Source organism: Branchiostoma floridae, unplaced genomic scaffold, assembly GCF_000003815.2.
Source record: "Branchiostoma floridae strain S238N-H82 unplaced genomic scaffold, Bfl_VNyyK Sc7u5tJ_1511, whole genome shotgun sequence".
Lineage (NCBI taxonomy): Eukaryota > Metazoa > Chordata > Leptocardii > Amphioxiformes > Branchiostomatidae > Branchiostoma > Branchiostoma floridae.
In genome coordinates, this window is record NW_023365735.1 from 43,327 (window position 1) to 69,812 (window position 26,486).

A 26,486-nucleotide genomic window follows, 5' to 3' on the forward strand; every position below is an offset into this window, starting at 1 on the left:
ATTGCTATCTTTTTCTTTTTCTTTTATAGGTGGTAACAGCCAATGCACATACACGTACATCATATGACATTTATGTATAAAACCCAGTACACGGACCAGTGCAGGTTAGGTGCAGGTAGACACCAGAAATACCTGCACTGCTCCATTTTTACCTGCACTAACCTGCATATGCAGGTGGTATTTCGAGCCCTGCATGGGGTTGCCCTGACCATGTGCCCTCTTACCCTGGAGAGCAGATCCTCTGGCTCAGTATAAGATTCTGATTGATCAGGGATCCTATTGGGTCACATGTGGCCATTTTTTTAGAACAGGTGAAAATCAATGTGATTGACCAATGCTGGTGTCAAAGGCCTGTGGATAGGCCAGAGGACACTGAAACGAGAGGTCATACATTGTAGGCTTGATTCCTGGCTAGACAATGTGTTCAAAAAAAGGCGCATTACATTAAACTCCAAGCAGATCTTGCCGTGGCATAAGATAGCATCATAAGCTTGGGAAGGAGTTATGCTGGCAGCCGGCTGAACTCTGGTGGCCAATGAAACTCCTCTGCCAGCTAAACTCCTTCCCAAGCTTATGATACTATCTTATGCCACCGCAGGATTACCCTGGAAGCCAGCCGGGATCGGGCAGCTAGGACAGTTTATTCGGTGGCCCAAGACAGTCAGGCCTGCCGATCTCCTATTAGCACCCGGGGAGTATAAGCCCGATTAGGTCCATCTGCCCGATAACATAACTTCTTCAGGCTCAAACTCCCCGGAGTGCTAATGTGAGATCGGCGGCCTGACTGCCTTGGGTCCCCGAACAAAAATCGCTAGCTACCCGGTCCTGTCTGGCTCCCAGGGTACTGCAGGATCTGCTTGGAGATCAACTTTACATATTACATGTACTTTCCTCACTCCACCCGGTGTAAAATGGGGTTTGTTCAACCTTCCAGAGCATGTATATTTTTTTGCCAAACTTTTTTCTATTTGCACGATTGCATCATTTTTTTTTATTTTCAGAGGATGTCATAATTTTCACATAATCAAATCTACACGGGTCCTACACCAAGTGTACAAAGTTGGAGGGAACTACTTTCCAGATGGTACCTAGGCTAGTATTATAATGGAGCTTTTGATCTTAATATGAATATACTTTTTAGGTTTAGTAGTCAATTTCATCAAAGAAAGGAGGTTAAAAATCTCCAAGATCAAACACATCATAAAAAATATAATGTAATACAGCCTGGAGTAAGCCCAGAAATTTGGTACAGCCCGGTTTCTACCGTCCACCCCTCCGTCGAATGGGTCCGTCCTTTCGCAGGTGACGTCACATCATGGCGGACAACATGAACGGTTCTTCCGAAGATCAGGTAAAAAAACGATTATTTTTCCCGCTCAGTTAACTTGTCGTCCCAAATTCAACTCTCTTTCACGCATGTTGAGGGTGTAGATATTTGCAGGGTCGTCCGATCGCCATTCTTGTCTTTTTAGACGCGTGTGGACGGAGAATTCCATCGTCTGTTTTGGTATGCCGAAGTTGGACATGGGCCGAACGTCTGTCTCCAAATTTGGCGATTTGGCGAAAAATTCTCGACTGGGACGCCGAAAAAGTGTTTAAGCTCCGTCAAGAAAATGTCGAAGTTAGAATGAAGCTTTGTATGATAGGATGATGATGAGGTAGTACTATTTAACTGCCCCGTAGCTTACTAAATTATGAGAGATCGTCTAGGACACGGAAGCACATGGACTCTGGAAAAAATGTAGTGGGGAGGGCGAGGGGGTTTGAGTTAGGGGGAAGCAACTATTTACTAAAAGCTTGTCATCGTAAAAGCTTACTGCAGTGTAATTATATACGCTAAAGTTGGGTACTGACAGAAGTTAACTCCATCCTTCATGCAACTGTGCCTTGAAAGAGCCACATTTGATGTAAAAGTCAATGCTGAAATTCCACATAATGTTTCCAAAATGCTTATTGTTTACATTAAGTCATTTTCTAACGTTTTCATATTAATCAAGTAATTGTCTCAAGTGTGTGGTTTTGTCTAATGCAGTTACTCAGTAGCCTCCACCAGGCCTTCTTATGGGGGTACATAAAGGGATCGTAGATTTCCCAAAAAAATCAGCTTATCAGGAAATTGGCAAGGGGAGTCAGTGCATGCTAAGTCATGTACTACACATGTATGATGTAGTAATGTTTCCCCTGCGCGGCCGACCAACTCCTCTGGTAGCAATACTACCCTGGTAAATTATTCTCCCCATGATAGCCAGCGTAGTCAGTCTGGTAGAGACTAGGTACTCATACTCAGTAAGTGCGGAGATGCAAGCAGAAAAGGATTTGGTCTGTAAAAGTTTCAGGAAATTGCAAATGAAGAAAGATCTATTCCCTACCCCGGGTAATCTAATATTCGTCCCCAATTTTCCACACTTTGTATCTTCCCCAAGGCACTGTAGGAAGTAGGTGTGGGCATTACCTTTTAATTATCAAAGCCCCAGACTAGAGAAACTGGTTTAGTTCACAGAACGTTATCAATTATGACACCTCTATGCCTGTCGGCTACACAGACGTGTGTGTACATGTGTTATTATTATTATTCTACATGGTGTTGTCAAATTGCTACATACAGTTTTGACTTTTACGGTCCCGTTTAAACTGAAAATGGTCTATTGCATGATTTGAAGTACTGTCCTGTATTATCTTAAAATTATCTTAATTTCAGTGTCAGTCTGTTAATGCCTTTTTTAATGGCGTTGTTCAATACAAAAACAGTAATAACCACTTATAAACATTGCACTAAAGTTTAAGCGGTAAGGAGATATTGGTGCAAATTTGTTGTAAGGCTTATGGGTTGTATTTGTGTGGGAACCACTTCCCAGAAAGAGACTTCCTCATTTTAGCAGCCTGACGGATGAGGAAAGAAGCTGTTGCTAGATCTATATAGTAAGCCATTGTTATACATGTAACACCTGAAACGTCATTAGTATGGGGGAGCTTAAGTACTGCTTAAGAGGCAGCACATACTGATCAGACGTAATCTCTTCTGTTTAGAGACATTTTCTTGGCTCTAAACTGTAAATGAGTGTAAGACTATTTGAGGTAAATGGCAGACTGGCTACAGAGAAGGCTAAGTGGACATGAGATTGACAGGTTTAAGTACCCCTTTAAGGTTCGATTTCTGGCTAGACATTATGTCTTTTGGAAAGGCATGAGGCATGTTGCATGACGTTTGTCCTTCCTTCCAATAGTTAGCTAAGATGTGTGCCTAAGTTTGGTTGGGAGGTAAACAGTAGTGACTAGTGAGAGGAGAGGGATGGGCTTTGCCCTCCAATGCCGTGCCCAAAATCTAATGGATAACAACCCCCCTCAGCCTCAAAAAAAGGCTATGGGACTACCTGTATTTTTTAAGCCAAGACAAGGGTCTTTCAAGAAGTTAACGTCTCCCACGTCTTGCATTGATAGGAGTAGCCTGGTATCCAGCCGTATTATAGCTCTCGAGTCTCTTCTGTTCTCTCCGCAATGTGCGGAAGAGACTTGGGAACTATTGTAGTTTAATACGGCTGGATACCAGGCTATGAGTATGATAGGAGTACAGATCAAGGCAGTGTAAGGTTTTGCCAAGATACATGTAATGGTCTTTTCTGTGAAGAGTCCAATTATTTTCCAACAATCTTGAGTCTTGGTTGGTAAGAATACACGATTTCCTTTTCTTACAGTCTGTAGCGACAGAGCCCCCCACCCCAGCCCAGGAGGTCCCAGCATGCTCCGTGATGTCTCAGGAGCCAGACTGCAGCATCCTTGAGGAGTCTGCGGACGTCAGCACCCCACCCCCCGAGGAGGAGAGCCCCAGCCCTAGCCCCACCCCGGAGTCTGAACCCAGGGAAAATGGAAGCACAGCAGTGGACAAGAAGAAGGACAAAAAGAAGACGAAAAAGGGTAAGTTATCAGTGCAAGAAAGTTGGTTCAAATGCTTTATTCTATTTCTTCTCAGTGGTTCAGTGGTCCTTTCTGTGTGAGTTCTGTTTGATTTCATACTTTATACTGACTCCACTTGCTACAGGCATTGGTATCAAGTTGCAAAGCTTGTCAGGGAAATATATCTTAGAATGAAGAAAAGGTCATGAACTTCTGTGTTATACATCAATTCCATATAGGCAGAATATAGAATTGATCTTATAACACAAAAGCCACTCGAAAGCCCCTCTATGATGTATAATACTTCTAGCAAGAAAAGTATCTTTATAATACGTGATATGAAAGATTCAAAACTTATCATTTGTTTTCCTTTCATCCTCCACCAAACAACTGTTAATCCCAGTAATCCCAGTAAAACATTAGACTCTTTCATTATTCTTTCTTTCATTATTTCTTTTCAAACTAGAGACTACTTTTTTCAAATCAAAATTTAGAATGTACATGCTTATTTTTGAATCTGACAGTTTTATTTTCAAGCTATGAATTGTGAATCTGAAGAAAGTCAAACTCAAGCTCATGTCACTACCACAGTACCAGACACACCATGTGGCCCCGGCCGTATATAGCAGGGTAACCTCGCCCCCGGTGGTGTCCCTTACACAGCTGCAAGCTATATATAGTGAGGAATGAGTCGTATTTACCCAGGCCAGCTCCACTCACTCTCATTGTGCAACAACTGGCACAGAAAACAGCTGAATCAGCAAAAGTTTTTAAGGAAAAATATCTCAATATTAGTCCATCTCTGGTTTCAATATATTGTAGAAAAAAAATTTGTGTTCAAGTCAATGTTATCAAAATAAACAATTGCGCCAACAATATTCCTCAGTGATCATTTGTAACATGAATATGCACCTAATTTTACTCCATATAGAGAAAGAAAAATGAAGCATTGAATCTTGATATTGGAAACCTATCATTTTACCATTGCTAGTGCGTACTACCACAGTAGAATTTGACGTAACATTTGCTGACTACTAGTATCATTTGTCATGACAAAAACTTTGCAAGAACAACATTCAACAGTGATCAACTGTAACATTTTAATAAACCTTGTAACACCATGATACATGAAAGAAAGAAAATCAAGATATTGCACCATAGGACCCCTATGGCACTAATGTATTATAGATATCTGTAACAGTCTGTGTAACAGTTGTAAGCATGCCAGTTGTTCAGTTCCATTATATGTCACCATTGACAGGGTGTTTGTAATTCAAATCAGATCACATAGACTATCTCATGGCCTGCCAGACAAGTGTCACACACAGACAGATGCCTTATCAAATAATGGGTATATTTGCAGAAACACAGTACTCATGATGATGGTAGTACATATGCAAAATTATTGGAAAAAAATCTAGTACTAGTATTGATATTCTTGCCTTTGGTCTATTTATGCTAAATATACAACAACAACAAAAAAGATAATGATAGATTGTTTCCGTTATGGTGTTCCTGAGAGAACTCAAAGGTACATGTAACAATCGTACTCCACAATTCAAAGCAGAGCAAAATATCAATACTTTTTGGAACACTTCCAGCCTGGTTACAATCCTCCACAGGCACAAACTGAATTATTTATTTTGTACAACATCTTATACTTCTGTTGCAGACACTTTACAGTAATGCCAATAGCCTATCTTTTTCCCTTTTCATCAATATTACAGACTCAAAATCAATAGTCAGAGCTCAAAGCTCATTTTGGGAATAGATGCATTGATGCACAGAAAAAATTGCACAATATTCCTCTCCCGTCATTTTTCCTTTCCTGGCATATTTTCCTTTCCCGTCGTATTCCCGGATAAAAATCGCGAATCGACGTCCACCAAGACCCCAGAGACGTCGGTGAATGAGGCTACTTTGAGAGCAAGAAAATGCATATGCACCCAGTATTTCACATCTAGATAAAACATGATAAGCCATTCTTGGCAAATGATTTTACATCTGTACAGTACATGTAAATTGTAGGCAGATGGTAGGGTGCAGAATCTGATATTGATTATCCCCAGTATGTATGGAACCAGCAGAATCTTAGCCTGGTATCCAGCCATATTATAGCTCCCGAGTCTCTTTGAATTCTGTCCTCTCTGCAAATATTTGCAGGAAGGATAGAAGAGACTCGGGAGCTATAATATGGCTGGATTCCAGGCTACAAAAACTCTTGTAGCATTGCCATCCTGTTATAACTAGTAGAAGGAAGATTCGCAAGGTAACAGTTCCTCAAGCAACTGGAAAGAATTTGACAACTGTCAGATATACCTGAGACTGATGAAAGCATCCACTACTTTTTGTTAGTGACAGTCACAAAAGGAAGTGGATGCTACCTATTCTGTCTCAGGTATATCTGACAGTTGTCAAATTCTTTCCAGTTGCTCAAGTAAATATTACATCTTAACTTGGCATAAGTATCTTATTACCTAAATATGACACCTTCATCCACATACAAGAGATCTTGTCATATCTTGACCTTGACCTCACTCTTGACCTTGACCTCACCTTGGCCTCCCCTATAGGTTACAGGTGGGGCATTGAAGCTGCCTTACAGAATACTGCTCCTGATGGTAAGATAGACCTCAACTGTCCGGGCAAGGATGTAAGGTTTTAATAACATCATGTACACACAGATCTTGGTGGGTCTAATTATAACTCTAAGAAGATGCTTCTAGAATCGGCAAGGTGGAAGTTAGGGTGACAAGGGCAACCTAGCAAGGTGCACTTAACCTTTAATCTGCTAAGGTATCTGTTTGCTACCAAATTTGTATCGGTTATGGGGTTAGGCAGCTGTAAGAAGGTTAAAGAATGTGAGCTGTGGTCTGTGGAGGGTTAATGTTGATGTACATTATAGGTTACTGTAAATGCAGAAATGTTCGCGGTGGATTAATGTTCCACTTCACTGCAAACTTAAAACCACCACAAACATTTTTCTCTTATGGTATTAGACTGCAGTCTATGGTGTTACCGCGAAATTAAAACCACAGCAAAAAGTCCTTTTTCCCGCTACCGCGAAATTAAATCCCCGCGAACTTAAATGCATTTACAGTATTTGATGTTTCATACAATACATCCAATAAATGTTGATTGTAATAGCTAGCCAGGGTACCATTTGATTTTGCTAGTGGGGATTTGTTTAGGGAGCCTGTATTAGATCCCCAGTAGTAGATCAGATGGCACCCGGGCTAAATAATAGCTTCCTAGTCTGCCTAAGGTGAACTGGGAAATAACTGTCTTCAGGATTCAGACAAGTGTCCTCTCTTTTACATGTAAAACAGTGTAATATGCCCTCAAGGTGTCCCAATGGACACACGAAAATTAGTGAACCATTCTGAGTGTCAAGTAATGCTAGTTATTTACCCTACTTGCACATTGTATACACAACAGGAGTTGCAGGTTTAGGATTTGATGTTAAATGAGTAAAGCTGTGGTCTAATGTAATTTTCAAGTGGAAAAGAAAAGAAGAATTTCGTTTTTCTTGTTTATTTGTGTTCATCACAAAGTGGTGGGGAGGGTAAAACAGGTTCGAGCAACCTTTACAAGTTGCCCTCCCTCACATGAAAATAAAATCAGTACACACGATAACATCTTGTCACAACCAGTGGAAAACTAGATTCTCAGTAACTATTCAGCTTACAGATGTGCCCTGCTAGACACTCATTCTCGAATAGGACTGTTAAGCTTTAGCCGATGCTGAATGCCAATTAAGATTTTACCACATTTGATGGTGACCGTCGGAGTCACATCCTTTTTGTCACAACCATTTTCTCTGTAACCTAAACTGAGGGCTCAAAATACTTTTTTCGGCATACCTGCACTGGTGCAGGTAACATTGAAAATTACCTGCAGCAGACAAATTTTACCTGAACCACTCTGAACTTAAGAATTATGAATTATACTAAAACTGTTCAGGAACCATGCATTGCTATTTTTTTATTTCATACTTTATCAATGCGGCTAATAACAATCCACACACACCTACATCATAGGACATTTATGTATAAAACCCAGTATATGGACCAGTGCAGGTTAGGTGCAGGTAGACACCAGAAATACCTGCACAGCTCCAATTTTACCTGCACTAACCTGCATGTGCAGGTGGTATTTCGAGCCCTGCTGAACTTGTCTGGAGATACATCTCTGTTTCCTTCTGTCTCTCTATCCCTGTCCACAGGCAAGCAGGGCGGTGCAGAGGGTAGCGCCGCGGACGGTAAGAAACCCTCGTGCCTTCCACCGTGCAAACCTGGGGCTTTTTACACGAAAACGCTCGCAGCAGTCAGTTTTGCATGAGCCTGCCGTGGTGTTTGCTTGGCTTGCTGTTACTCTGCTTTGTCCTTACATTGTCACTGTTGTTCAGTGATATTGTACATTTTAGCAACTGTAAGATAAGCCAAGGTGCAATCCAATTAATCTCCAAGCAGATCTTGCTGTGGCACAAGAAGTTTAGCCGGCAGAGGAGTTTCACTGCACTGAAACTCCTCTGTCAGCTAAACTCCTTCCCCAGCTTATGATACTCTAATGCCACAGCAAGATCTGCTTAAAGATTACCATCTGATAACCACTGAAGCTCTTTACACTCGCTGTGTAGTAAGGAGCCCCAGTAGTAATCTGATGGTACGCAGGCTATATAGTACGACTGTTGTAATCTCTAATTAGATATATATATAGTTTTGACCCATTTTTTTGTATCTAGCTGTACTTCTTTTGTCGTGAGCAAACTACTTTCTACATTTACCACATAGAAAGTCCAAAACGAATAAAATATAGTAAGAGCCAGACAAAGCTATGGAGCTGCTTGGCATTTTTTTTTATTTGGCTCTTGGCTTTGCTCAGTGAAAAAGTATAGCAGAGGATGAAATAAAAGAAAAAGATGTGAAAACATTGAAAATGTTCAGGGCAGACAAAACTGGCTCAAGTTGCTTGGAAAGCCTCGAAAACATATTTATTCTTCGGTTAGGACTAGAAGGTTGCAAAGAAGAAATCTAAGAGTAAGAACCAAACGAATGTATTACTGTGTCGTCTTAACAATGTATTTACTGAAGTGCACAGTATGTGACATATGCATGGCTACCTGGTATGCCACAAGCAACTATATAGACTAATGCAAACATCGTAGATGTCTGCATGTGCTGGTAGCGGTGTTGCTCAGGACTTGCCACTGCTTTGATTAATTAAGCTAATTGATTAATATACAATTTCTTTTAAATAATTGTCCACGTTTTGTTCCATCTTCAGATGCAAACAAGGGACGGCTCACTGCTTGTTTTTGTCCTAACGTCAGTATGTATATTTTTTGCAGAGTCCTTGGTTGTGCATGGCTTGCATTCCTCCCCCCCCACTAACAAACATTTGTTGTTATAACTGTTGTTATGGTAACTGTTGTCATGGCAACCCTCGTGGTTCTGCAGAGGTTGTTTTAGGTGCCCGATGTAACTTTATTTCTGTGCCTGCAGCCAAAGAGATTGAGCAGACCATCAAGCAGACCATGCAGACCCTGAACGCAATGGACAACCCTGATGAGAAGCTGGGAGCAATCGTTAAAAGATATGCAGAGCTGGTAACGTTTTTTTTTCTTCTCTTCATGCGTAAAAGTCCAAACTAAAGCTGCCACAGAAATTTTATGGTGGAAATGACATTCTTTCATGCATTGATTTTTGACCATATCTTAAGAGAGTGTCCCTCATCACAAATCAACATTTCGCAGTGATCTAAGTTCTAAACTGATCCTGTTTATGCTATAAGAGTACTGTAAATGCAGAAATGTTCGCGGTGGATTAATGTTCGCGGTTTTCGCAGTGACCACTTCACCGTGAACTTAAAATCGCAGCGAACATTTTGTCTATAATGGTATTAGACTGCAGTCTATGGTGTTACCGCGAACTTAAATCCACCGCAAAATGTCCCTTTACCCGCTACCGCGAATTAAAGCCCTGCGAACTTAAATGCATTTATAGTATCATGTGGATTATTCAATCACATAATACATGTATCTAAAAGTGAGTTGATAGAATGGAAGTGTGGTTTACTAGATCAATCATTGCATCTGAGAGCTAGTCTTTACAATTGTTGTCTTTTTCTATTTCAGCTGGGTGACCACAGGTCTCTACAGAGAGAATTCAAGGCAGGGCAACGGATGCAGGCACAGGTAAGGGTACCAAACATCTGTCTGAGTCGCATCATAAGTACCTTGTACAGTAGCCTTGGTGCTATCCTAGTTAGCTTAGCTAACGTCACATTTCCAAACTGGGACCTGGCCGGAATTATTGTGGAAGGAAAAAATAAAAAATAATGTATACATGTGTTGTTCTTAAAAATATACACAAATAGTGACCATGATTCTCTGTATGTGTTGTGTAGTTTGGAGTCTTTTATATTATACTATCCGTTGCCAAAAGCTGCCCGGCCAGGCTCCGGTTTGAAATGTGACGTATGTAGGCCTTATTAGGGCTCCCATGCTCTTCCCTAAGTAACCAAGTAAAGTATGGACAGCCTTGTTCACTGTATGGACCCTTCTACTGCTTCTGGGAGAAGATGTTAGGCACACCTGACTGCAGCAAAGGGTCGTAGGTGCCAGGTAACCTATGTCGCCCCCCGTCTTTGCTCAGTTTTTGGTTTTAAGTCTTAACAATGTGTGTGTGTCCTGAACAGGTGATGCGTGAGAAGGAAAAGCTCCAGGCGGAGCACAGCAAGGCTCTCCTGGCCAGGAGCAAACTGGAGAGTCTCTGCAGAGAGCTGCAGAGGCACAACAAAGCCATCAAGGTACACACATACACGTGACATCAGCTAATCATGTGCACAAACTCTGCACAGAGCTGCAGAGGCACAACAAAGCCATCAAGCTATACACATATGCATGACGATGTATAAAGTTCACAGTGAAAGATTCCAAAGAAGTGTTTGGTAGTTTCACAATGATAGTGGCCGCATTTACATGTAGGAAAATCAATACAAAAGTGTTGAAAATTCATATTAAATGATAGTTTAACTGACTGAGGTTTAGACGGAGCCTTGTAAGATGAATTGGAAGCGTCTTAGGCATGAAAGAATGGGAGTGCTTGTTGGTTTGTTGAATAGTGAGTCCACCCCCTTTTAAAAATGTTGTTGCCTCATTGTTCCCCCTGCAGGAAGAGTCTCAAAGGAAGATGAAGGAAGAAGAAGAGAAAAGAAGGGAGATCTCCTCAAAGTTCCAGGTAAGGAACTTTGCACCATCATTGGAAGATGCATGACAGAAATTCCCTTGTATTTTCTCAAAAAACAGACCTCAGCTTCCAAGTGTCTGTATCTAGATACTTTATCCCTGTGGTTAAGGATTTCGTGTTTATGCTTTCATCCCTTTGATTTAAGTTTTTTTGTGTTTAAAAATTGTTTTTATCTTGAAAATTTTCTGTTTGAGAAATGAAATTCCATGAACATGATTGATTTTTTGTGCTTACTTCTCTTGTGAGGTCTTGTCAGTAACATACAATGTGTTAACAAAATTTTGGCATGTCTTGATACAATCATTGTTCAATTTTAGAGTATACTCTAGTAGCAGTAGTTATTTTGAGCTGTTGTTTCTATGTTTCCATCCACTACTTTTTCTCATGTTATTGTGTACATCTCCTGTGGTGGGCTTTTGTGCAATTTTTGTTCTACTTTTGTGTACATTGTTTGATGATTGTTCTCCACCTTTTCTAACTTACTTTTCTTTCCTCCTCATCTTCTTTCTATATATTTTATTCTATTTCTACTGCATATTGCTTCATATATGAGCTACGGGACTGATGGATGGATGGATTACTTCATAGTTTTTTACCTGTACTTGTACATTGCTTTGCCATGACCTGATCACCAATGTTTTCATGTATTTGCTTTTATCTTTACATACCTTTCTCTTATGATATCTTTTCTCAGAATCCTGCTTTTCTTCTGGACATTTTTCTGTAAGCTTGAAGACCTCTAAATCATTCTTCTACTCACAGCTTAGTTTATTTTCCTACTACATGTAGTTAGTTTGTAACTTATGAAATAGATTCATGCACTTGTATTGTGTAACTTAGAGTACCTTCTCAAGCGTGTTATATGAATATTAGCCGTTACTTTTTTGGACAAAAGTTCAAATTTAGCAAGACACAACAAGTAATTTTCAAATTCCAAAAACGTAACATTCTAGGAGAAGGTAATGAAATGGAAATGCAATTCATTCCAGACGACCCTTGGTGAGATCAAATGCATTTCCATTTCTGTATTGGTTTGGTTGTACTGCCAGGGCTACCCAACTGGGCTGTGGCTATTAACGTTAGTTCTCCTTTATCCGTGGAGAAACCTACATCCGACGGACGGTTCTTTCAAACTGCAGTATTTTGAAAATATTGCCGTTTGAAACTACAGTCAGTCGACTTAAAATCCTTAAATACCCTGTTTATATAAACAACGGATATAGGTTTCCCTACGGATAAAGGTGAACCAGCAATACAGGTCTTGCCCTGCTGACAGAGAAAAATACAATTTTCTACTGAATATTTTGAAGTACATAAAAACTATTGCCCAATATCTATATGAATGGTCTCCTTCCAGACGACCCTTGGTGAGATCAGCACACAGATGGACGACAACAGGGACAGGAGCCTGAAGATGAAGGAGGAGAACATGGAGCTGTGTGGGAAACTCAAGAGTCTGGTCGAGCAATACGAGAAGAGAGAGGAGGTAGTGAAGGGCCTCTGTTCTAGACTAGGGTTTGAGGGCAGGTAGTTGATCTTGAATTCATCTTTTACGTTACAGGGCTCATTCTGTATTACAAAAGCTGATGACTCCAGTTGGCTCAGTTCAAGAGGAGAGAAACCAAGACAAACCAGCCACCAAACTGCTCCTTTGGTTTCCAGAAGCCAATAGGAGAGGAGGCTGTCCATACTTTCCAGTATGATGATGAAGAGAAGTTTATTTTACAGAAGTCATCAGGTGAGCAGTTGAAGCAAATGGAATGATAAAAACCTATTTTTTCCTGTTGACAAAAGTACTCACATTTGTACAAAATCTTTTCTTCTGCAGGTCCTTTTGAAGGATATCAATGGACATCTGCTCTTGCAAAAGTGGCCAGGTGTGCAGTTCAGGAAGATGGAGTGATAAATACCTCTCCTTTCCTGTTCACAAATGTTCTAACATCTGTGGACAATCTTTTCTTTTGAAGGATATCAACTTATAGAAGTGGTCAGGTGAGCAGTTGAAGAAGACAGAGAGTGAGAAATACCTTAAGTTTGAAAATACCTTCTTGAAAAAAGTTCTCACACCTGTAGGCAATCTTCTCTTCCGTAGGTCCTTCTGAAGGAAGCAGATGAACATCAGTCGTGAGAAGAGCAGCCTCCTGAGGACTTCATGAAGAGCAACTTTATAGAAGAAGACAGAGGAAGACACTTTTTGAACGGCTTTACTTCTTTCTTTTTGAGAAAATTTCTGACTTTTCTGGACAATCATATCTTCCTAGGTCCTTCTGAAAGACATCAACGAACAGATGAACATCAGTCGTGAGAAGAGCAGCCTTCTAAGGAAGGAGAATGTGGACCTCATGAAGAGCATGAAGGAGCTCATTAGTAAATACGAGGAACGCGAGGAAGTACGCAGCTCCGTGGAGATCGTTCAGACAGACCCGCTAAACTCCTTGTGTATTTTCAGCACCTCTGATGTTGCAATTGTTCTGTTTTTTTACTGAAATGTTGATCTTTTGGACAATTAATGTGGAAAATTTTGTATACAAGCTAGATTTTGAAAATGAAACAAAAAGGCTAGAACTTTTTAAGCACTAAAATTTTGCTTTAAAAGTTGATGACTAAAGCCAGCCTCAGGATTTGCTTGTAGACTTTGAGGCTTTTACTGAAATATTGATCTTTTGGACAATTAAGGTGAAAAGTTTCTTTACGGGCTAGAGTTTTTAAAAAATTTTAAAGGCTAAAACATAAAAAAGGCTTAAATTTTGCTTTTAAAGCTGACTACTTACAAATGTAAACCAGCTCAGGATTTGCTTGTAGACTTAGAGGTGGTGAACACACAAGGCAGTTTAGCTTGGGCAACTCTAGCAAAGTTTCTTGTTTCTCATACCTTTTAGAATGGAACATGAGAGAGAGAATTATAAGAATTGATTTTTGTGCCTCTTGACAACAGATTTGACAGCTACCAGCACATGTTCTTGAAAGCTGGACAAAAATGACAATTGTGCCAAAAAGCAGTTGCCCATTCAACTGTATATGATTTGATTGAATAACTGCTTTTGGGCATATCTTATTACCTGGATAGCCTCATTGACGTAAAAGGACAATTGTCTCTCACAGTTCATCATCTAAGATTTTCCTTTTCTCTGAGAAACAAGTTATTTTGTTGGAGTGGCCTTTAGTGGATGCTGTTTGACAATAACCAACTCTGCTTGTTTCAGAGTGCCCAAGAGTGCCACTAACTGGACTGTGATCAACTTGCAGCATGTTTATGCAGTCATGTACACCTTAGTCAATAGAACACTGACAATAGAACCTTGGGATTTACAACTAATGTTTCAAGCATGATTTTGCATTTGATGGGCATGAACATATTTCTGATAATCAAACATTGATTAAATATTAAGTATTGTTATTCATACTAACTTTTGAATGTATCATCATCAATCCATTCACTGCTAGAATGTTAAACAATGTTGTATAAGATTGGGGAATGTTAGAGTTTGTCTAATGATATTTTGACAGCATGTTCATGTTGCATTGTGGTACATGGTATACACTATTATACATTATGTTACCAGTGTGTATAGCACATATGTCTCATTGCTGTTGCTGTGATTTTGCATGATTTTGTTTGTAGTAATATGTTGTCCTGTAAATACATGAGTGTGTTACTAAATGTGCTGTAAATTTATTTATTTTGCAGTGGTTTATTTCACAGTAGAAGGGGAAATGAGGGTTTTGCTTTGTGTTAAATATTTAATTGGCAAAGTATGTAGTACAGTTACATACAAGGGAAAATTTGCAGCGTCATGAATTCATGAAAAAGCTGTGAAAATAAAACCACTGCAGACGTTTCAAGCTGACTGTAAGACACCATTGATACCAAGTATCTAGATCAGTGCTGTCTCCAAGACCCTTCCCTCCATCCAAAATGGATGTTAGCTTTTGGGGCCCATTCGTCCAAAAAAACTGAACTTTATGCCTTGACAGTCTGATGTACTTGTGCAAGTTTAAAAGGACACATTCAACAATGAAATCAACAATATTAACATTGACTCTCAAAGAGCTGATAGGACAGAACAAGATTTAAAGCTGGCGACAGCCCTGATGTGGATATACCCTGAATCTGGATATGTAAAGCCTGGTTTGAATATAAGTGATTGCACAATACAGACCTGGTAACAGTTTTTGGGACTCTTTGCGACCCTTAACAAAACTTTTATTCCTCCCGGCAGCATGTAGAGAAGCTGATAAAACAGAAGGACCTGGAGAGACAGCTGGCCGAGGCTAAGATGCAGCAGGCTACCATGATGCTGGCTGAGGAGAAGGAGAAGTTCCTCACAGAGAAACAAGTGGTAAGGTGTCCTGCAGTAGTAGTACATGTAGTAGTAGTATCCAGACTGCTGATCTCATCAAAGTTTGTGTTCTAGTGCAAAAATGACTACATTATTCCTTCTCTTACTTGGCTGAATAGAAGTTCCTTACAGAGAAACAAGTGGTGAGAGGTCTAGCAAAGCTTTTAAATCTAGTATAGCCACCGTTGCAAGTGGGGCTGGCTTTTATATTATGGGGGGGTGAGAGTTGGTGCTGGCTCGCTAGTTTCAAAGTTGCTTTAGGTTCTTTAATGCCAAGAAAGGGAGTTTGCTGAGGAAGGGAATTTCGCTTCCACAGCAAACTACTTTTCTAGGCAAACTCCCTTCCTGGGCAAACTCCCTTTCCCGGCATTAGAAAACCTTAGCCAACTTTGAAACTAACGAACCAGCGCCCCTTCCCCAGACAGAATAAAAGCCAGCCCAGCTCAAAGTCTACAAAGGAGGCTAAATCTAGTACTATACTGTAGAGGCTATGTTCATGAATGTACAAAATTGTCCCTATAGCTCAACTGGTAGCAGCCTCACAGTTGAGCTCCCGGTTCCAATTACATATATTGTACTTGGAAATTGGGAGACCCCAGTTCAAATCCTAGGAAGGGCATCTTGTTTGGAGCTGCACTTTTCTTTCCCAAAGAATGTAAAACTGGGGTCCCGTGATTGAGGAGGTGTCTCAAATATGTTTAATAAGAAGGGACAACAACCACTTTTTGAAACAGCAAATACAATATTATTTTCTCACTTACTGGGGAGAAACAAGTTGATTTGGGTTTTATGCATTTCTAGGGCCATAGATAGTATTTTTTTAAGATATGAATTACTAAACTTGACCCATTCAGTTAATCTCCAAGAAGAACTGCTTGGAAATTACCATCTATAGCTAATAACAAATTATGTTGGTGCCTTTCATTGCAAAATAAAATAATTACTTAATAATTAATAATTTTGTATAAATCTTTTCTTATATTTTGCAGTTGCTGAAGGAGAACTATGCCCATCGGGAGAGAGCTGAACAAATGGCCATACAGGAGGAGAACATGAAAATGCAGGTAAAACCTCCCTCCTGGAAAATGGACCAGTCTAGCACAAGGGTATTAGTATTATAGATTCTTGCGTGAATGGATGGTAGCACTTTACAATACAGGTAGTCAGGCCTGAGAGGAATTAACTGTTGTCTTGCAAAAACAAACATTGCACAGGCCATGCACATGATGCCCTGGTCAAATTGAAAGTACTTTGGAATGAAAGAACAAACTAACCAGTGTGCCATCCTAGTTAGTTTTGTGACTGTGACTCCCATATCATGACTATTATGACTATGGGACCTATTCGGAGTGATGTACATATAGGTTTCCTGTGCCATCTAGTGATATCATGCTGAACTGCAACTGTCATGCAATGGTAGATTTTGTGAGAGTTGGACAACAGAATGTTACAGTCATAATCTATATGCCAACACACAGTAATGAATGCAGTTTTATGATCCATTTTTGTATGTCATTTGAATTTCAATATCTTCAATTATTTTTTTCTAGCTGAAACTTTACACAGAGAAGTTTGAGGAGCTCCACAAGACGTTGAACCAGAGCAACGAGGTCTTCAACAAGTTCAAGGTTGAGATGGACACAGTAAGTCTTCAAGGTCATTCCTGTGGCATGCACAACTTGACAAGAATGGGATGTTTCTTCTTACTCACACCTCTAAAGTTGTAATTGTTGTTTGTTTGTTTGTTTGTTTGTTTGTTTGTTTTGCCCAACGTTCTTCATGTATTCGACGCTTAACATTCCTAGAATCTTTTTTTTCTGGATACCAAATTTAGAGACACATTATTTAATGTAACCTTTTGCTACTACTTGCATGCAGATCACTCCATCACAATTTGGGATGAACAAAAATTTCACCCCGTCCATCCCAGAAGTCAGAACTGCATGACTTGAAATCAATGAAAAGCTACTTTATTAACCTTAAAATGACATATAGCAATGAAAGTTAGCCACACAAGAGTTAGGGACCAAAAAAATTTGAAAGCTAGAGTCAGCACTGGTGTGTAACATTACTGACACTACAGCTGTTGATGAACTTGTGTTGAGTAAAAAATTGTTTCCTTTCTTTGTCTCCAGATGAACAAAAGGATGAAGAAGCTTGAGAAGGAATCGTTCCAGTGGAGAACAAAGTGGGAGAAATCTAACGTCACACTGATCGCCATGGCTGAGGAGGTAGGGGACACATTATGTCATTATAACATTCTTTTCCAGCTAGCATTAAACGTATCTACATTTGAGATAGGTATTATGATTCAATTTAAATTGATTAAAAGCATACAAAAGCGTGTGTTGTAGGAAAGAAGATTTATCCTAAGTTGAGTTGTAGTGGTAGTCCAATGCAGTGGTATAGCTTAAGTGGGACAAATCTAACGTCACACTGATCGCCATGGCAGAGGAGGTATGGGCAGACATTTAGTCAGTCTAACATATCAGCTGAAAAATCCACTACCAGCTAGCATAGAACGTATCTACATTTGGGGTCGGTATTATGATTCAATTTAAGTTGATTAAAAGCATACAAAAGCCTGTGTTGTAGGAAAAAGGTAATTTCACCTTCAGTTGAGTAGTAGTGGTAGTGCAATGCAACTTTGGTATGGCTTGAAGAAATCTAACGTCACACTGATCGCCATGGCAGAGGAGGTATGGAACGCATTATGTCATTCTAATATATCAGCTGAAAAACCCACTTCCAACAAGCAAAAAATGTATCTAGATTTCTATATTATGATTAACAATTAAATCAGTTAAAAGCATACTGTGTTGTAGAAAAAAAGATGCATCCTCAGTTGAGTAGTAGTCACTGTGGTAGTGCAATGCAGCTTTGGTATGGCTTGAGTGGCAGAAATTTAATGTAACACTGCTTGCAGTGGCTTAGGAGGTAGGGGACACATTTTGTCAGTCTAACATGAACTAAAAAAAATTGCTTGGAACTTGCAAAAATGTACATGTATCTAGATGTTAGGCATGGTATTGTAAGCGTTATTGTATGTACGGTCAGAGTCAATCAGTGCTCAAAATATCCACTTGTACACTTGCAAACGTAAGCACATTTTGCTTGGCACAACTTAATTTTGAACCATTAGGGCAGTGCGCAACCTGAAATTTTCAAGTTGGAAAACCGCTTTTCCCCCACCATGCATAACCTTTTGTATATTATATTTCTTGCTAAGATAAACATAAGGAGTTACATTTGTACTGGAAGAAAAGGTAGTGGATAAGTAGCAGATTTGAAGAAAGCTACAAGTCAGAAGTGTGCCAACCTGACATGTTGTTGGCGCAACCTGGCTTATGACTCAGGTTGTCGCCTGAAAAAAGTATTTTGAGCACTAGACTTAATTTTCCTAAAGCTAAAAGCTTCAAATGAGTAATGAGTAAAAATGTATACTTAGCATGTCTGAAATCAAATTTCTCTTCTTTTTTTTAAAGAAACAAATGAGAGACAAGGAGCTGATCATGTTGAGAACAAAATGTGGGAAGCTGGAGAACTTGTAAATAAGTAAATATATAACTTAACATGTCTTTAAATCAAATTCCTCTTCTTCTTTTTTTCAAGAAACAAACGAGAGACAAGGAGCTTATCATGTTGAGAACAAAGTGTGGGAAGTTGGAGAACTTGTAAATAAGTAAATGTATTATTTAACATGACTTAAAATCAAATTCCTCTTCTTCTTTTCTTTAAGAAACAAACGAGAGACAAGGAGCTTATCATGTTGAGAACAAAGTGTGGAAAGCTGGAGAACTTGTGCCGTGCCCTTCAGAACGCTCGCAGTGACACGGAGAGCGGGGCAGACAAGGTCTCCGAGGTCCTCACCAAGTTCGAGGAGGCGGAACAAACATTAGCAGGTGAGACATCAGTTGTGTGTGAAGTTGGTTGTTTAGACCACATCAAGAAATTGTCTTGTTGCTCAAAGTCCTTTGTTAGCTGGAAAAGTGATAGAAATAGCCCAAATTCGAAGAGGCGGAACAAAAATCAGCTGTGTGTGAAGTTGGTAATCAGTATTAAGACCACACCAACAAACTGTCGTGTTGCTGAAAGTCTCTACCAGACTCCACAGGAAAAGTAGTAGACATTACCCAAGTTCAAAGAGGCGGAACAAAACTTAGCAGGCAACACATCAGTTGTGTGAGGTCGTTATTCTGTGTTTAAACCACACCAACAAACTGTCTTGTTGCTCAAAACAGATAGTCTCTTCCAGACTCTGGTTGCTGGAAAAGTAGTAAAAATTGGCCAAATAAAGAGGTAGCGTGCCAGAGTACTTAGCTGGCCTGAGAATACAGTGTGTTACCGAGGTCCTGTGCTGCTGGCCTCTGGGGTGTTATCTGTCTATTTGGTCTATCTCTACTATTTTTCTGGCAATCTTAGGATGTAATTCTTCTTTATTAAATATAGTCTTAATCATAACTTCAAGTAGATTACCCTTTACCAAGACACCATAGTTTCCTTTATGTTTAACTTCAACAAGTTTAGGATGTAGTTGTTTTTAATTTGCTTTCCTGTAGTTTGGTAAAAAGCATATTAAAGTATGCTAATTATACTGTATAGTCATAATACTGTACAAGGACTAAGACTTGTAGTCTCAGAAATGGTATTGCAAAATTATTGTCTAGCCTACTGAGCTATCTAGGAAATAAGCTTCCATAGTTAGTCTAACCAAGCTGCACTCACCACAGCTGAACCAAAGGACCAGGACTCACCTAAACCTAAACCTCACCACGAGAACGGCAAAACTAAACAACAACAAGACAACGCAGAAACTAAACAACCAGAAGACGCAGAAACTAAACAACAAGAAGACACAGAAACTAAACAACCAGAGGAAGCAGAAACTAAACAACAAGACGACACAGAAAAATCCGAGAAGCGTCCTGACATGCCCCTGGTATGCCGTCCACAGTGACTCTCCCTCACCAGCCTCTCTTGCGGTGAACTGTCTCACAGAGTCCTGTCCCTCCTAACTGTCCCTTCTCCAGTCCTTTATTTGCAGTCTGGTTGCTGTTTGGTGCAAAGTCTCAAGTCTCCCCCAAAACTGTTCTTTACTGTATTTTTTTCTGGTCCTACATGTGTATGTGTTGTCCTAACAATGGTAACATGTGAACTAAAGCAGGACAATTTCAAACCAAGCTTCCTTTTTGTCTTTTAATTGTGTAATGTTTTCTTTCTTAGGTAGGATGTTACATGTAGAAATAAATGAGGCATTTAGTAATATCAAAACTTTATTGACAGAACAAAAGCTTCTTTTAGGTTACCTATAGCCCATAGGTGTACAGCAAATAAATCATTTAAACATGATGCAATATGCAAAATATAGTACAAAATTATAATCTGTAGGGTTGAATAGGATTCCTAAAATGTACAAACTCCATTTGTTATAATGATTGTTACTTCCATGAATGTATTTTCTGTGTATCTCATTCTGTTTTTTTGCTTTTATTCTAATCTGAACTGATATGTCTTGTGCATTTGTTTATGTTCTAAAGCTTTCTTTTTTCTATCTTTTCACCTTCTTTGTCCTTCCTTCTTTCTATTCTAGCGGAGATTCGAGGTTAGTTTCTGCTTCTTTCATTCTTTTTTTCCTAACTCCTTCAGTCAAATGCATCAGAGTTTTACTAATCCTTGCTTCATATTCTATGATTTGTGTTGCATAATCATAACTATGATACAAATGAATCATGAAACGGATAATTACAGTGGAAATGAAAATATGACAATGATCATGGCATTAGAGGATTTCAGCATTGGCATTGTGTGGAAAATGTGAAATGTTCAGGAATGGAGGAATATTATTTCCCGGACAGTCTGCATTAATTTTCCAAATATTCCTTAGCCTCAAAATCAGTTTCTTGTGTTGATTAATCAATCATCCACAGGCATCAACTCTGTGTGCATGAATATTACATCATTATTGCAAAAGTGTATATTATGCAAAACATACTTAAAATCAACAACATACAAAAGAAAACACCTAGACAGACCCCTTAATCAGATCAGTAAAATCCTGAGGGCACAAGCTAAAGATGATAGATGATAGCACTGTGATAGATGAAGGAGGTTGCTCTTTCTACCTCCTTGGATAGATAAATTTTTTTGCAAATTGCTTTCTTTTTTCTGAGAAATGGCAGCAAACAGAAAAGATTTGAAAAGAAAAAAAAGCTCTTGTGGAAGGAACAAAAGCTCTTGTATAACAAAAATGCCAACTAGACTGCCTGCAACTTTACCCTAAGGCAAAATGCTAACATTTCGAAAGGCTTCGTGAGCTCAGATCCTGGTTTCTTAGAAAGCGGACTTCAGAGCTACAGTAACAGTGCTGCCTCAAGAGACACTTTGATATACATTATACATCCTGACAATTAACTTTCCTTCCTTACATCAAAAGCCATTCAAATTTGACTTGATGAGTAACATTTTTTTATTTCCTGAGGATACTGATCTTGAAAAATGCAAAAATTGTCAGAGCAGCACCAATGCAAGATAAACAGTTTGTTTTCTCCCTAAAAATCAGTGTGTTACACAGTGTACTTGCAGTCTCCAAGCAGATGTAACAATCAGGCTTCTTTGGTGGGTCTCTGAATTTGAGTGAAAGTGTTTACCTTATTTTCTCGATTATGCACCCCGATTCAGGGCGTCACAGACAAGTGCGTGGGACTGTAAGGATTTCTACACAATGACCTGTTTAGATTTGTAAAAATGCTTGACCTTCCTTACTGGCATTGTCTCTACAAACTTGTGAATCACATACACCAAGTTACAAAATTGCTCAGGATAGAAGAAATGTTGTGCACAAAAACAATGTGTATAGTTTTGCATCCCTCCTAGATCTGTAGCACCACCTTGTTCTATTTGACATCCTTTTCCCAGTTATCAGTGCAATTTACCTCAAATAAAGTATGCACCCCAAGCTTTGAAGTTTGGAAAGTTTTAAAAGTGCAACATGTACTTTATTTCATAAAGTTCATAAAGTACATGTATTTCTTTGTATTCTGGACATTATCGTTGTATATTATAGAGGGAGACATAGAAACTCAAAACAGGCCCGAAATGATACATCTGCTTGGTGATTACAAGTACTAAGTAACCCTGTGTTGTTCTCTAACAACCCTGACCCCCTCCCACCCAGCCAACAAATCCTCCGCAACAACAGCAACAGCGACCAACATCAGTACAGTATTTCATTGTATTCTGGACCTTTTACATTACTATTGCATAAAGTTAAACATAGAAACTCAAAACTGGCCCTAAATGATACATCTGCTTGGAGATAACAAATATCCCTGTGTTGTTCTCTAACAATCCTACCCCCCTCCCACCCAGCCAACAAATCCTCCTCGACAACAACAACCAACATCAGTACAGTATTTCATTGTATTCTGGACCTTTTTACATTATCATTGCATAGAAATAAACATAGAAACTCAAAACCGGCCTTAAATGATACATCTGCATGGAGATAACAAATATCCCTGTGATGTTCTCTAACAATCCTGCCCCCCTCCCACCCAGCCAACAAATCCTCCTCAACAGCAACAACAACCGACATCCCCGTCCCCGACCCCACCTCTACCGACGGAGCCACAGCAGGAACAGCAGGAGGAGATGAATCCGCAGACATCGGAGAGCCAGACGCCGGCCCCGGATCAGAGCTGAGCGCCGCCGCGGGAGGGGGGGACACGGACGACGTCGACGACTTCATCGCACTGATCAGGGCCGACACGACGCGTCTCGAAGACATGCCCAAGCCTCCTCCCGAAGAACTCTCCCTTTTGGACATCTTAAACATGAAGGACCCGATCAGGGGGGAGCCTTCACTCGAGGGGGCAGAGAAGGAGAAGGAGAAAGAGGGGGGTGAGGTGGAGAAGGGGGTAGAAGAAGATGATGTTGACACAGTTCCTTCCAAACTGGAGGCCATAGATTAAGATGCACCTTAAAGTGCCAGTGACATTTTCTCTATCATTCAGGTAAAGATTTGGTCTTTTCTGGAAACATCTATGATATCATAAATCGGTAACCTGGATATCATCCTCCATAGTAACCGCTGGCCCAATCTTTTTGCCTGTTATTGATGTGAAGAGATTGAGCCATCAGTTACCAGAGTATGGTACCCAGGCTACAAACTACAAAGGACTCCCCTGTTAGCAAGTATGGCTAAGAGTCCTTTTTTTGATGTCATAGACGTTTTAAGAAGTAAAACAAATTTTTGTATGAATGATTGAGGAAATTGTATTTTGCTGGCACTTTAAGTTGTTGAGAGGTGGGAAAGATTGAATCTTGGGCAATTGAAATTAAGTTTTTCAGCAGGTGAAGTAGAAGATTGTTAGGTCCCCATTGTTATGACTTTCCTGTTATGTCATTCATCCATTCAATCAATCAAAAACGTAAAAATTAATTTGAAGTTCTTTGTTTATCATGGGTAAATGGGACATAGCCAAAGTTTATGTCCCAAGCATAGTATGACTGTGATATTGTTCATCACACTTGTGTGGTTTGCATTTTTGAAGTGTCCCTTCAATTCAAAGTACATGTAATAAGTAAATATCTAAAGCACCTTGTAGTATAACTGTTTTATACACAAGAGAAAGAGAGAAACCACATTGATAAATACTGCTATGCAAAGCTTCACAAAAACATTGATTCAGAAGTATCTTGGCTGCTTGAATCCCTTCAAAGTTTCTTATTTCAAAAGTTTTTCACAGTATTATATAATAAGCTTCTCAGAAGCCCCCCCCCCCAAAAAAAAGTCATTAAATGCTGCTACATGTAGATGTACTGATATGCCCAATGCTTTTGGAGCATCCCATTTGGCATTATGGGGGTGAGCTGAAAGCCATTCTTTATTACACAGGTGTACGTTTTGCACCTAACTTTATGTGCTGAAATTTTTACGTTGTTGAGGATTTCTCAGTGTTATCATTTGTTGTATCCACACCTGTATGTTGTTTGGTGCCATAACACAGTTTTTTTGGTGGTGTGTGGTGTTAGGTAGTCAAACAAATCAGTTGCTCAAAATGTTCAATGCAATATTTTGTAATTTTCATCTAATGATCTTGCAGCAAAGCTAGATCAAGCTTTTGGCAATTTGTGTTTGCTTAATCATTTTGAGAATCATACTAGATAGAAAACCTATTAAAATCCCTGTGAATTTATATTTCTCAGAATAGGAAGAAGTAACACTTGTACAAGACTGCAGTTTAGGTTTGAATCCTCTATATGAACTGAGAGAGGCCAAAGCTCTGGTCACCTTGTATAAAGCACAACTCAGAGACGAATGAAGAAACTATTTGTAACAAATTTCAACCTAATGAACCAATTAAGAACCAAATAAATTATGGCATGGAAAACAGTTTGTGTGTCATTTACATTTGTTCCTCCCCTTTTCCATAGTCTCTACCAGACTCCGGATCGCTGGAAAATCATAGAAATGGAACAAATAGAGAGGAATATAACCGGCCAGGGAACAGCTCTCGATCCGTCGATCGCGTGCTGTTCCCTGTCCGGTTATATTCGTCTGGCCGGCTTACTCCTCTATTTGTTCCATTTCTACGATTTTCCAGCGATCCGGAGTCTGGTAGAGACTACCTTTTCCACACCTCCCCTTGTGCCACACAGGCCACTACAGCAGGGGGCTAGTCTACTGGTAGTGGAGTTCGTTCAACTCCCATACTCTATCTCTTAAGTGCTAATACCCCCCTTTCCACTAGGACCGCGCTCTCGCCACGCTCTCTCTGCAACCTAAAATTTGACAGATCGCTCAACAAATTATACAGAAAAGAAAAGAATCTTTTTACACTTTGTGCATTTTGTTGTCTTTTTGGTCACACTTTTTCATTTCTTCATGATATATACCCAGTATGAAAGTGAAGGATACACATATCCTATCTAGGTCGCAGTCAGAGCGCAGGGCAATCGCCATCCAGTGGAAAGTGTGCCCCACAAGTGAAAACAACACAACAGGCAACCATTTTCTGGGCTTTATTTGCAGCTTCACATCTGCTTAACAATCGGCAGGAAACTGCAATTCTGTAGCATATAATTATACCAACAGCCTGTTTTTCCGTCTGACTACTGGTCAGCATTTCCGGGTACAGGAAGAAGACGCATTTGTGTTGTACATCTCATCTGCTTTAGAAAAAAGCAAACAATTCTACAAATCATTATGTAGCTTCCTTTAATCTCCAAACAGATCTTACAGTAGTATAAGTTAGTATCAAAAGCTGATGGAGGAGTGAAGCCGGCCCAGGAGTGTGTATGCTACCTGGTGCCGTCTGACTCCCTTTGCCCTTGGCCAGCTTCGATGCTATTTTATGGCACCGTAGGAACTGCTTGGACATTACATAGCTTCCATTGCAGACCCTGACAGACTTTTTTTTCAACAACTATGCATACAATGTACATGTAGCTGCCAAGATCTACTCTTCAAGCAGATGTTATGCTTCTGCTGGTTTTTGTCTTCTTTTAAGGCATTTTTATATTTTTATCAGGCTTTCTTTTTTTTATCCACCAGCCAAAGCCTAATCTCTGCTTGTAAAGTAAAGATCTTGGCAGGCAACGATAACATGGTCGCTACCAGAAACCTGTGCATAGCATTTGGTGGTGAAACATCCAAAGGGTCTTCAATGGGGGCTTATGGAAACTGCTTTAGATCAAACTATGCAGCACTTTCCACAGGAGAACCTGGTTGAAACTTCGCAAGAAGCTTCTTTCACCGTTCGACTCGTAACAGTGACTTGATAGGCAGTGTGACAGTTTCATTAACCCTCCCCATACTACCTTCTGCTCTGACCAATACACATTTGGTTAATGGGCACACTCGGGAGTGAGAGGGTTATGCACAATTGTAAAAAACTTATTCCACAGTCTGATCTTCAACAATGGCATGATCGGCAGTATGACAGTTTTATTAACCCTCACCTTACTACCTTCTGCTGTGACCGATACTTGGTAGAAGATGCAC

General features: G+C 39.8%; 1 protein-coding gene across 13 annotated transcripts; it reads left to right on the forward strand.

Annotated features, from left to right (window-relative positions):
* The first annotated feature begins 1,221 nt into the window (after positions 1-1,221).
* LOC118407962 (alpha-taxilin-like) lies at positions 1,222-24,876 on the forward strand. 13 transcript variants are annotated; one of them, XM_035808556.1, is made up of 16 exons: positions 1,222-1,351; positions 3,693-3,912; positions 6,465-6,512; positions 8,117-8,152; positions 9,396-9,499; positions 10,028-10,087; positions 10,591-10,701; positions 11,067-11,132; positions 12,499-12,627; positions 15,362-15,481; positions 16,471-16,545; positions 17,032-17,124; positions 17,617-17,712; positions 19,221-19,383; positions 21,072-21,083; positions 23,039-24,876. In XM_035808556.1, exons 1-16 carry the CDS (start codon positions 1,316-1,318, stop codon positions 23,449-23,451), a joined length of 1,782 nt encoding a protein of 593 aa, XP_035664449.1. In that variant the 5' UTR covers positions 1,222-1,315; the 3' UTR covers positions 23,452-24,876. The 13 variants fall into 13 exon arrangements, with proteins under 13 accessions (XP_035664449.1, XP_035664450.1, XP_035664454.1 ...); XM_035808557.1 differs by lacking the exon at positions 12,499-12,627 and adding an exon at positions 13,403-13,531; XM_035808561.1 differs by lacking the exon at positions 21,072-21,083 and adding an exon at positions 20,212-20,420 and having other exon boundaries at positions 23,039-23,345.
* The last annotated feature ends 1,610 nt before the right edge of the window (positions 24,877-26,486 follow it).